Source organism: Belonocnema kinseyi, chromosome 5, assembly GCF_010883055.1.
Source record: "Belonocnema kinseyi isolate 2016_QV_RU_SX_M_011 chromosome 5, B_treatae_v1, whole genome shotgun sequence".
Classification (NCBI taxonomy): Eukaryota; Metazoa; Arthropoda; class Insecta; order Hymenoptera; family Cynipidae; genus Belonocnema; species Belonocnema kinseyi.
This window is the reverse complement of record NC_046661.1, coordinates 112,289,018-112,302,576: the sequence shown is the minus strand read 5'-3', so window position 1 is coordinate 112,302,576 and position 13,559 is coordinate 112,289,018. Positions and strand designations below refer to the sequence as shown.

Here is a 13,559-nt window from a genome sequence, read left to right as displayed (position 1 = left end):
AAAATATTTTTGTTGGGTTATTTCGAGTTGCTCGAAGATGAAACCTATCTTCAAACCCCTTAAGATCTACTTAGTTTTCATGTTTCCATAACCGCTTTCGAAAAAAATCAAAATTTTGATTTTTTAAATGTTGAAAATTTGTTGTTTTTTTTGTTTAGTTTGGGGTGCCTAAGGACCATCCCCCTTTACAAAATCCTAAAAATGTTATCAGTTTTCGCATATCTCTGACCATTTTCAAAATTACTCAAAATGTTCATTTTTTTATATTTAAACAATCTTCTTATTCGGTCAGTTCGCTCTGTTCGAAGACAAACCCCGTCTTCAAAAACCTTAATATTTATTTAGTTTTCACTTTTCTCTGATAGTGTTCAAGAAAATGATAAATTTAGATTTTTTTAAAGTTGCAATTTTTTTACTGATTTAGATTGGAGTGGCAAGGGACCATCCGCCTAAAGTAAATCCTAACAATATAGTCAGTTTTCGCGTATCTCTCGCCGATTTCAAGATAACACAAAATCATTATTTTGTTTTGAATTTTGAAAACACTTTCTGCCCTTTTACCTATATGTTTAAAGAAACTAACAATGAAGTTACAACTAACTAATTCATTATAGTAATTAAGCAATCGAGTGCTTGAGCGCCCATGTTCTGGAAAGCTCTTGCGAGGGATTCAAATCCAGCGCCAAGTATATATCTGACCAATAAGGATTCGGATCTTCATATTTCTGCATTACATTTTTCGAGATAATTCGAGATATTTTGATATGTATGATCTTTTTAGTATAAGAAAAATCGGTGTTATAATATACATAATTTAATAGCCATTCAAATTTTTTGTTGGAATTCATGCGTTATTGGATACACTTTTCCACTTTGCGAAAAAATCTTTATAGAATAGGAAAATACGCTTTTTAGTTTTGATTAATGAAATAAAGTGAAGCCAGTGAAGCAACCAAAAGGGAAATAAAAAGAGGTTACGATGGAATTCCATAAGAAAGAATAGTAGAATAGTCGTTGACCAATGTCGTGATAGCTTTAGAGTTTGACACGTCGCTTGCCTTCCCTGACTGCAACTCCACCAATAAGGAATCGGGTCTTCACATTTTTTTGTTACATTTGGCGAGAGATTTCGAAATATTTCGATATTCGATAGAAACCTTTACTTAATTTGCGAACTTGAATATAGAGATTCACTATTTTTAAAACATTCTAAAATAATAAAAGTACCAAAAGATTTTAAATTACACCAGAATTTTAAAACATTTCTAGGGATTTAAAGGGATTCCAAAGTTACCAAAAATAGCAAAAGATTTCAAATGTTTCAAAATACTTCAAGGGACCTCTAGAGATTTCGAAATACTTCCAAAGATTTCAAAATATTTCACGAAATTTTAAATATCTCTTAAGTATTTAGATAATTTATATTTTTAATTGTATAAAAAAAAACTATAATAGAATTTGATACAATTTTAAATAGAAAATTGGAATTTTGCGAACGTGAATATTAGGCTGATTGAAAACAAATTATTTTCAACTCTATTGAACCTGTTGAACCCTATTGATGTTTCGTTGTAAATAATCAAAGTATTTTTTTCAAACTCATGTTTAGGCAAAATAATAATTTTCTCTTGTTTCACACTGTTCTATAATAAGTAACTTTTTTAAACTTTATTATTACATTTTGTAATTGGCACACAATATGTAAATTTCTTATAGAAAAATGTGTAACACGGTAAAATTATTATTTTCCTGAAAAATGAGTTATTGCTCATTTTCGATATATGGTGTACAATAATGATAATGTAAAAGACGATAATTATGTATGTATAAAAATAAAAACAAAACTCAAAAAAGGGGACTCCTAAATCATATCCGATTTTGCATGTGTTGAGAATAGAAAAACATTTTTTGTGCTATAAAACAAATCATCCTAGTGAATATATATAGACTCACTATTTTGCAAATATTTAAAAAGAATAAACATGTCAAAATACTGTAAATTTCATAAAAATGGTAAACGATTTCAATTATTTCAGTCATTGTATGCACCCCAAATTCAAGAGTAATCAACTCCTCAAAATTTGAGATAAAATTAAAATCCCACATTAAATGCTATTATACTGAATTATAATATTAACCATTTTCAACTCCAATAAATAACAAATAGACCATCAAAAAACCACGACCATGAAAAAAAAAATTAAACTCACCCCGTTGTTGTTGCTGCAAACTCTGCGGGGGTGGGACGTGTCCATAAACGCCTGGCGTTCTGTTGTTATTTGTGTGATGTCTATAATACAGATGAAATTAATATTGACTACAAAAATTCGAATTTTCTAATTAAATGAAATGTGTGTGTTTTACTTAACCCTTGACTGCCATACCGGAGTGTGGTGCACCCGAATTAAGAAAAGGTTATTTTAAAAAAACTACTAAATATTTCTACTCAAAATTTTTTTGTATTTTCCTATTAGTTTCTTCAGTAAAGAATAGATTTATTTATTTTTGGAAAAAAATAATGTATAAGAACAAAAATAATAGAATAAAAATTACTCAAGTGTTTAAAATGCGAGTTTATTTGGCTGGGCTAGCCTGTACCCTGATGTGGCAGTTAACGGTGAAGCTATCATTAAAAACGCGAGACAAAATAATTTACCCCAACATTCGATGTCCAGCGGCCCCAACAGATGCGATTTGATTTGAAGGAGTGAAACCCACTTGTGGTCGCCACTGGTTTCCACCACCTCGATTCATCTGCTCGAAATCTTGAGGCTTCAAAACCTTCGGCGGTTCCACAGCCCCTTTCAACTTTTTAGCCGGGAAAATGTAGTTATCGCTGTACTTCGGATCCCGGAATCTTACGCTAAAAATTTTAAAAAGGCAATAGAATTATATTTACAAAAAAAAAACCAATACATTCTATTAATAATAATTAAAATTTAATAATTTCCTTTGAAACTTTCTCCTGATCTTTCTCTAAACATGAATATTCAACACAAAAGCACAAATTTTAAACAAAATAGTTTAATTTTCGACCACAATAGATGAATTAAATAGCAATTGTTCAATACAAAAAACTTATTTTTAAATAAAGAAAGATGAGTTTTTAACCAAATATTTATACATTTAACTAAATATTTAAATTTATAACTTGCAACAATAAATTTTCAAACAGATGGTCGAATTTTTTAACCAAAAAGTTTAAACTTCCACTTCTACTTATAACCAAGTAGTTGAATTTTCAGCCTGCAAAGATGAACTCTTAACAAAAAATGTAATAGTTCCATTTTTAACAAAAAATATGAATCTTCTACCAAAAGATGAAATTTAAAAATGAATAACGAAATTTGAACCAAGAAGATTAATTTTCTAACGACAAAGATGAATTTTCAACCAAAAAGTTAATTTTCAACCAAGTAAGATGAATTTTTGTAGAAAAAAAAGTAATTTTTAAAGTAATTTTTTAAGTTGCATTTAGGATACAAAAATTGAACTTTAGAGAAAAATACTTTTTCAAAAATGGAGTTGAACTTTAAACTAAGTAGATAAATTTTCAATTTCCAAAAAAGAAATTTTCAAACAATTAGTCGAATTTTGAATAAAAAAGATTAAACTTCAAACAAAAAGGTCATTTTTTTACAACACGGTTGAATTTCTAACAAAAAGACGAATTCTCAATAATATAGTTAAATTTTGATCTACTGGGTGAATCTTTAAAACAATGAATTTTTAACAACGCAATTCAACTTCCATCCAAGTAGTTGAATTTTCAACCGACAAACATGAATTCAAAACAAAAAATGCAACAGTTAGATTTCTAACAAAAAAGCTAAAATTTCTACCAAGACATAAATTTTAAAACAAAATAACGACATTTGAACCAACCGATCGATTTTCAACCAATCATGGAATTGCTACATTCACAGTTAAAAAATTAATTAACAAAAAATTAACTTTCAAGAAAATAATTAAATTTTCCATCTAAGAGATGAATCTTAAAAGAAAATTAATTTTAACTAAGTTCTTGTTCAACTTTTAGTTAAAAAGAAAGAGAGTTAAAAAGACATCAATTTCCACTAAAATGATGAATCTTCAAGAAAAAAATGATTTTTTGACAAAGTTGTTCAACCTTCAACCAAGTATAGTTCAAAGTTCAATAAAAAAAGGATGATTTTCAGCAAATAATGTAATCGTAGATATTTCAATAAAAAAGCTGAATTTGCAATTAAAAAAGATAATTTTTTAACCAAAACATAAATAGTTCAATTTTTAGTCAAAAAAATTAATGTGCGACCAAAGGGATGAATTTGTAACTAAAATAATGGCATGTTCAATTGAAATAGTTACAAATTCAGTTACAACAAATAATCTTTAGAAAAAACAAAATACAACTCATTTTTAACTAAAATGATAATTCTTTACCTGGTATTGGTAAATTTAAACTAAAAAGGTGAATTTTAAACTAAAGCTATGAATATTTAACTAAAAGAATTCAATTTTAAACCAAAAAGTTGAATTTACAATAAAAAATATTCATTTCTACCAAAATAAGGTGAATTTTCAACTGAAATAATAATAATTTTTTAACCAAAACATGAATATTCAACTCGCATTGTTAAATTTTCAGTTAAAAAAATTAATTTCGAACAAAAAAAATACGAATGTTCAAGAACGCCGTTAAATGCAATAATATAAAGCTACTTTTGCAAATAAAGAATCTTTGTTATTCAATCTTGTATTGCAAATGGAAAAAATTAGGCACGCTCTGGAAAAAATTATCTGGCCTAAAAAGAAATTCCCAGTAATTTCCAGGCTACTCCAAGTATATAAAAATTATCTGACAATTCCAGTTTCTTCACGTTTACCCAGTCTGAATAATTCTGAAAATTCGAATGACTACTTGTTCACATATTTTAAAAAAATTGTTCATTTTACCAAAAGACTTGATTGCAGCGAACTGGCGCTCCAAGATTAGTCGGCGATGGAAGTGTGCCTCCTTGACTAATACAGTCCTCAGCCAATAAAATCGTTCCTCGCATTCCGTCAATCGATATTTCAACTTCCTCGTCAGATTTGATATTATTCGTGTAAAGGCCCTTTATGAAATCGTAGTTTGAGTTTCCAGGTCCCACATAAAGTCTATCATCGCCTTTGACGTTACGTCTTTCTAGAAAAAATAAAAGGAGTTTCATTTTAGTTTAATTTTCAAGGGAGGTAAAATAATAGAAAAATGTAAAATGATAGAATAATAAATTACTCTCTGCTTCTGTGAGACATTCATAATAAGGTTCGAGGGCTTTAAAAAGTCGTTTCTCTTCTACAAAAGGAAGCAAAGCGACTCCTTGCCAGGCGAATTTCTTCCCGTTGAGATCGATTTTGAAGTCTTCGGGATAGAAGTCAATAATTGGAGATCTCTAAATTATATAAGAATAATTAATTTATAGACTTAAAAGAGAACAAAAATATAGAAGGACTAAAATGAGAAATCTTCTAACTTCAGAAAATTTTAATTGCAGCACTCGGATCGACTAAAAGGTTTTAAAAAAATAGCATTAGTCGCATAAAATTACAAAGAAAGTTGCATGGATTTTCGAAAAAAGTCGATTCAAGTTTTTGCAGACAATGAAAAAAAGTAGTATCAGAGACTAAATGATTGAAAGAGTTCATAATTCTCATTGGTTTTAAGTATTCTTTGCACAATCAAAATAACATTTGAAGTAAAAATCATTTTTTAACAAATAGTCACTCATCTCGAAGGATTCTGAAATTGGGGTTAAAATATTTCTTTCTGAACTGTTAAACTTGTTTTCAAATGAGAGTAGTTTATAATTTAAATTAATTTTGAACTTCAGGAACATTCATTTTGTACATTTTAAATTTGAAATTATTCAACAATTAAGGCTTTAAAATTGAGACTATATCATTTGAATATGAATTTATTCACTCTTTAATAATTCAAACATCACAGAGTCCAAAGAATGCTCTCGAGATAGGGGAAATAATGCGATTTTTTACGAAAATACATTCATTTTAATAAAACTAATATAGATAGAATATTGAATTGAATATAAAGATTTCATTTCAAGTCGAAATATATTACACTTTTCACAAAGTAATTGTATTTTCAACCAAAAGAGACCAATTTTTCCTATAAAGACAAACTTTTTAAAAAATATTTAAGTTTTTAAGTTCAAAATCGAACAATTTAGAAAACAGTTCACTTTTAAACGTGCAAACATGAATTTTCAAACAAGAAAAATGAATTTTCACTAAAATACTTAAATTTAATGAAAAGAGAATAAAAAAGTTATATTTGCAATCAAATAGTTAAGAAATTTCAAGCAAAACAGACGAGTTGTTCACAAAGTATATGAAGTTTTAGTCAAATAGTTGAATTTTCAACCAAATGATCAATTTTTTAAACAAAAAAGATTGAACTTCAAACAAATAGTTACATTTTCAACTAAATGGTATATTTTTCAAACAAAGAATAATGAACTTCAGTCAAAAAGCTACATTTTAAAGCAAAAAGATGAATTTCTGAAATAAAGTTGAATTATCAACCTGAAAAGTTGAATTTTCAACGAAAAATACCATTTTTAACGCAAAAAGATCAACTTTCGACTAAATAGCTGAATTAAGAGAAAAACTTATGTTTTAATCAATTTGTTGAACTTTCAATCAAAAGAAACGAATTTTCAACAAATAAATTCAATTATTAGCCAAATAGTTGCATTTTCAAGCAAAACGACGAATGTTTTAAAACAGTTGAATTATCAACCAGAAAAATTTAATTTTCACACAAAAAATAATCATTTTGAACAAAGAAGAACTTTCTAAAAAGTTTACTTTGCCACCATAAACGATGAATTTGAAATCCAAAAGGACGAATTTTCTGTAAAAACGAATGTTCCACAAAATAGTTTAATTGGCTACCGAGAAATGTAGCTTTTGAACAAAGTAATTGAATTTTCATCAAAATGGTTGAATTTTCAAATAAAAAATATTCAACCACAACCAAAAACAGTTGCTCTCTTAAGCCAATAATCAAATTTTTCAAACAAAAAGACGAATTTTTTAGAAGCCAGTTGAATTATAAGCCTGCAGTTGCAGTTTCAACAAATAGAGCGTTTTCAGCCAAGAAAGATTAATGTTAACCAAATAGTTGGATTTGAATTTTTTTTTAAATAAAACAGTCGCGTTTACAACCACATAGCTGAACATTAAATCAAAAGAGTCTAATTTCCAAATAGATTAATAGATTATAGATTCAAATCAAATAGATTCAAATAGTTCAATTTTCATGCGAAAAAAACGAATTTTTTAGGAGACAGTGAAATTTTCAACAAAAAATTCATTTTTAACAAAGAAGAATTAGTTTTCAACCAAAATAAGATAATTTTTCTACCCTAAAAATGAAATTTACAATCCAAAAGGATTAAGTTTCTATCAAAAACGGTAAATGTTCAACAGAACAGTTAAATTATCGACCAAAAATATGACTTTTTAACAAAATAGTTGAATTTTATCATTGGGTTTTATTAATTTAGTTCGCACTTAACAGGAAAAAAGAACAGAAAAGGGGAAAAAATATAAGTTTCTTAAAAACAGCGGGAAACAGATAAATTATTTTTTAAAAGGAAAAAAATGGATTAGATGAAAGAGTGTGAAAAGTGTAATTGAATATGAAATTAATCAATTTTATATTTTTTCGAATTAAAAATGTCCAACTGTTAATACTTGCAGTTTAAAAACAAATTAAAACTTTGGATACGAATTCACGAAATTTGAAATTATTTAATTTCCAACACTAATAATTTAAATATTTCTCAATACATATATAGCTTTAATGAGAAATTATTTCGTTTTCAATGTTCTGTAGAAATCTGGTAACGAGGCCCACTAGTCACATGGCCTTAAAATGGTAACATGTTTTCTAGTTTTGATGTTTAATTTTAAGTTTCATCGTGATTAAAATTGAAACTATGTGTAGAGAACTTCTGTGTAAAACGGAAGAAGTCGATTAGTCGCTTTTCTTCAAGAAGTTGCAAAAAGTTTCATTTTTTGCAAAACAGTGGAAAACCGGTCGCATGATCCGAGCCCTGTAATTGATTACTTCTTTATTTTTACTAAATACTTACGGGGTCACTCATCAATTTTGCCCAAGGTTTTGGAACGTGGCCGCTGCTCGCTGCTGGAAATACACCCATCAGTTGTTCAAGAGGACGGAACTGAAAGAAAATAAATAAATTTATAAATTAATTAAATGAAAAAAGATAATGAGAATTGTTTGCAAAATCAAAACCACAGTTGTTTCGAAAATACTTACAGGAATTGTGCCCCTTTCGAATTCAGTGGAGAGGCCTCCAATGTTGATAAAATCGCTCGCGAATGGAGCATAATGGTAAGGAAAGTACCATTTCCAGGAGGCGCATCCTTGATAATAATATCGCAAAACCCAACACAGTCCACGAACGTACTGTAAAGCTACGTTATTTCTGAAAAATCGAAGAAGTCAAAATAACTAAGGCATTCCTAATTTTTATTTGTACTATTAATGGGGTCGTCCATATACCTCATTGGCCATTTTAAAGTTTAAGGTAGAATTTATCAACTTTATCTTTATCTACTTAAATGTATTATAATATTTTGTAAACAATTATTTCTGTTAACTTTAATTGATGATTTCCTCGCTCTAACTGAAAAGTTTTTAAAATAGTTGAAAGATGCAAAAAACAAACCGCGACTCACTAATTCTATTATAAGATAAAATTGCTCAAAACAATTGGAAACTGTTTAAACAATTTATTTAATACTTTCTTTACTAAAAGAATCATTGAAAAAATATTTCGAGCCAAAAACTCACAAAGCCCAATTTTGCACTTATGGGGTTTTTAGGATGCTATAAAACAGACTTATGGATGTAAAATTTAAAAAGTAATTTTTTATTCGTATTCTAATTGTGAAGAGAAGCCTTGAAGGTCAACTCGAAACACCTGTTATTAACGATTTTAAATAAAATGTACAAAAATATTCATATATTTTTTTATGTTTGCGGAATCTGTAAATATTATCTTTAAAAAACAAACTTATTTTTTATCAATTTGAAGAAATTTAAGGGTGATATGCATGAAAATTGAAAAAAATAATAATTTCGGATACCTATAATCATTCCCCCCAACTTATTTGTATTTCAGGAAAGGATCCTACCTGAATGCAAAATTGTCGGCAGACACGTCGAATTTGGATTCATAATATCGTTCTTTGAATCCGTCTTCCCATAATCGAACCTCGTCGTGAGCTTGATCGTCCTCCTCCTCTTTTATTTCATCTGCTTTACGTTTCTGGCCCCGGTTATCCGAACCCTAAGAAAGATAGAGAAGGGAAAATTCAATGAATTTCCATGTTCAATTACTAAAGAAATATATCAAAAGATTCCATGAAAGGAAGATAATCTCGAATTAAATAGTAAATCAGTAAGTTCATTATCATTATCAGGGTGTTTACTTAAATCCTCGAAAAAAATCTCTATTGATTCCAGGTTTTTTCCAGGTATCTCAAGATTTTTCCAGGTATAATTTTTCATTATATCGAGCCATTTAAGCATTTCGAAATCGATACGGAATATGTATACAATTTCACAAGTTTATTATAATGTTTTTTTTTCAGTTCCTTGAAGTATTGATATGTGTAAAATAGTGCATTTGTTTCTAAAGTCAATGAATTCAAATAATAATTCAAAACAATTTTTATTTTATCTTCTTATACTTAAAATTTACTGCATATTTCACAAATAATTATTTTGAATGACATATACTTTTAGGAGAGTAGAAAATCTGTAAAAACAGGGGAAATAAAAAGATTTTGTACGAAAAAAATAACATATAATATATTATATTAAATTTATATATTAAATATAATTTAAAAAGTTTCGAATTCCTAACATTTCATGTAAAAGTATTTCATTTTAAACAAAATGGATGCATTATTCGCGAAATAGTTGAATTTTCGTTCAAAAAGATAAATTTTCAAAACAATACATGAATTTTCAACCGAAAAAGATAAATGCTCAACCAAAAATGAAATAATTACATTTTCAGTAAAAAAAAAAAAATAATTTTCAACTAAAGCGATGAATTTTCAACTGTAATAGCTGAGTATTGAAATGAATGGATGAATTTTTAACTAAAAGGATGAATCATTAATTGAACTAGTAGACATTTTCAAGAAGATTAATTTTCTAACGAAAAAGACGAATTTTTAATCAAATGAATTCATTTTTCCACTAAAAAAATAAAAATCATCAGTTAAAAAAATTAATTTTCAACCAAAGAGATAAATTTTCAACTAAATTGATGGAATATTCAACTGGTTTAGTTCCATTTTCAGTCAAAAAAATTATTTTCGACGGAAAAAAGTGTTTTTTTTTCGCAAAGGAGCCCATTTTTTGCCGAGTAGTGAAATCTTTAATACAAAAGGTGAACTATTAAAAAAATGTAAGTACATTCTTTTTTAACTTCCACACTTTACAGAAAGAATTTGAAATTCATAAATTTATTAAGTTAGAAAAGGTTTAAAGAAATTGGAAAACTAAAATATTTTTACACAAAAATATTAAAATTAATAATCTGGTCAAAATGAAACACGTGACAAATTTCAAAGTTTATAAAATTTGAAAGCGTAAAAAAGTTTAAATACTCTTAACTTTCATTGCTTAAATTGAAAAATATGCCAGGATTTACAGCGTTTAAAATTGTAAAACGTACAAATTTGAAGCTAAAATTAAAATAAATTTAAATTTTTTGATATTACAAAGCTAGTCTTGTAAAAATGCCAAATTATTATATCTTTTAAAACATAATGCTTTGAAAGTGAGAAAATGTTAAAAATTGGAAAGCAACTGAATTTAAAATATCAGAAATATAGAATGGCGATTGCCGAAAAGTTTAACACAAGTCCCAATCATTTTTCACTTTTTATTTGAATAATAATTTTTTTCTATGATTGTATCAGTAAAGTATATACATCAAAAGAACCTCGCTGAAGTTTGCAAAAGAAAATTTTGTCAAGTTTCGCAAAATTTGACCAATTCTTTTATAAATTACGAATAAAAAAATACGTAATGTCTTGTCACGCAACTGTCCCAAACTTCACATGTAAAATGGAAAATTGCTAAGTAATATTGACAACATTTTTTAAATATTTGAGATTCACAGATATCACGTACAATGAGTTGAAAAAAATTAAAATTGAGAGTAGAGTTCAATATTTTTGAATTGAGAATTTTGAAAATCATTTCAAAATTTACCACTCAATTTTTTGTCTGGTGACTCTGCATTACTATTTTAGGTTAAACCCCGAAAAAAATATTCAAACATTTTTATCTTTTCTGCAAATCTATATATTTTTTCTTGAATTAATTTTTTTTCCATCGGAGTTTCATGTCATGTAACAATTTCATATTTTGCGCGTTTTGGAAAATTGTTTGTTTTTGAAAATCTCATTTTCTAAAATGATCAACTTTTTCGCAATCATACAGGACCGATTAAATTAAAAAGTGCCTGAAATCCTAGATTTAATAGGTTTTTAAAAAGAAACTAAATATTGCAGCAAAACCTACAAAAATGATTATTTATTGAATAGTATCTTTTCATGATCCTGAATCTTAATTCAAAATTTATATTTCTGCAGCGAAATAACAAGAAATATAATATTCTTGTGTAACTCACCTCAGGAACGATCATCGATTGAAGAGCCGCATTTGTGTTATAATTTCTGCCTTGTGTTCGCATCAAAAACGCTTCCTGTCGAGGATTTCGAACCGGATTCACTGACTGTCCGAGAGGCTGAAAAATACCAAAATAAAACATAATGTATTTAAAACCCGATATTGCTTCTTCTAGATTTTATAATTAAAGTTTTATCAGGCTTAAAATTTATCGTATTAATAACAGTGTCTAGAGTTTCTTTCTAAAAAATTCAGATTTTTCCAGATAGATTTCCAGTTAGTGGAAATAAAAAAAGTGTCATGTGTACATGATTTTATGGTGTAAATCCCTTTTTTGGTGATTGTTCATTTTATTATGCTGAAAAAGCACCAGGCTGCAATCGAAGATATTTCAAATTTTCTCATTTTTCTCCCGATTTCATCAAATCAAACAACAATTTATTGACATTTAAAAAAATATTAATATTGGATGTTCTAGATATAATCAAAGTCAGTTCAATTCCGAATGTAATAAAACTTTCTTTTATTATAATTGGTTCAAAATTTGACTAAGTTATCGAATTTTAAGCTAATTTAGCATCTAGAATACTTGAATTTTCAAGAAAGTAGTGGCATTTTTAACCAAATACTGGAATTTTCTACCTACTTATATGAATTTTTAATCAAATAGTTGAATTTTGAAAGGAAAAATATTAAAGTTCAACCCAAAAAAAAACTTGAGTTTAAAAAAAGTAGAATTTTTAACCAAGTAGTCGAATTTTCAACCAAGAAAATGAATTTTTTATCAAAAAACGGGAAATTTTAAAACAAGTTGAATTTTCAACTAAAAAATTGCACTAAAATATAAATTTTAATCAAAATAGTTAAATTCTCACTAGAGATGAATTTGTAAACAAAAATTTAAGAGAGGAAAATTTTCAAGCAAAAATAAAAAAAGTTCTTTATTCATAATGTGTCCCCTAAGGGTTTACATGACTTCCATTCCTTACAATCTTTCCGTTTATATCTATATTTTTTTTACAATCTCATCCTTTCTATATATACAATTATTTACAACTATTTACATAAAGTCTTATATCTAGTTTCTGATTTCTATTTCCTGCGATGGCGCAATTAAGGACTTACTAGGCAGTCTGATAAGTCCCTGAAACATGAAACACGGAGACGTTTTTTTGGCCAAAGTCGGTTTTATTTTACAACATACTCTCCTTTTAGGTCGATACAGCGAGTCCGACGATTTTTTAACTTTTTGATACCGTCCGAAAAGTACTCGATCGGAAGGTTTCCAAAATACGCCTCAGTTTCAGCTATGAGCTCCTCATTAGAGTAAAAACGCTTGTAAGTGAGCCATCTCTTCAGGTTAGGAAACAAGTAATAGTCGCTAGGGGTCAGGTCTGGTAAATACGGTGGTTGAGGAACCAATTCGAAGCCGATTTCATGCAATTTTGCTTGTGCAACTAAGCATGAATGAACAAGCGCATTGTCGTGATGATAAAGCGGTTTTTTCTTCAAATGCGGTCGTTTTTCGGCGATTTCGATTTTCAATCGGTCCAATAATGATGAATAGTATGCTCCGGTTATGGTTTTACCTTTTTCAAGATAGTCCACGAATATTATGCCATGTGCATCCCAAAATACGGAGGCCATAACCTTTCCGACCCATTGTTGCGTTTTTGGACGCTTCAGAGCAGTTTGGCCCGGTGGAACCCACTGTTTTGTCTGTTGCGTCGACTCAGGAGTGTAGTAGTGGATCCAGATTTCATCCATGGTTATGAATCGGCGCAAAAACTCGGTCGGCTTACGCGAAAATAATGCCAAATTCTGCTGGGAA

The 13,559-nt window shown here is 28.2% G+C and overlaps 1 protein-coding gene across 1 annotated transcript in view; it reads right to left on the bottom strand.

Moving 5' to 3' along the window:
* The window catches only part of LOC117172690 (5'-3' exoribonuclease 2 homolog), a 113,433-nt gene that overhangs the window by 77,397 nt on the left and 22,477 nt on the right, over window positions 1–13,559 (bottom strand). The window contains exons 8-15 of the mRNA XM_033360834.1: window positions 11,730–11,846; window positions 9,211–9,365; window positions 8,330–8,498; window positions 8,142–8,231; window positions 5,258–5,414; window positions 4,936–5,167; window positions 2,657–2,863; window positions 2,211–2,290 (exon numbers count right to left, since the gene is read on the bottom strand). Of these exons, the coding sequence (XP_033216725.1) occupies window positions 2,211–2,290; window positions 2,657–2,863; window positions 4,936–5,167; window positions 5,258–5,414; window positions 8,142–8,231; window positions 8,330–8,498; window positions 9,211–9,365; window positions 11,730–11,846 (1,207 nt within the window). The remainder of the gene's footprint in view (window positions 1–2,210; window positions 2,291–2,656; window positions 2,864–4,935; window positions 5,168–5,257; window positions 5,415–8,141; window positions 8,232–8,329; window positions 8,499–9,210; window positions 9,366–11,729; window positions 11,847–13,559) is intronic.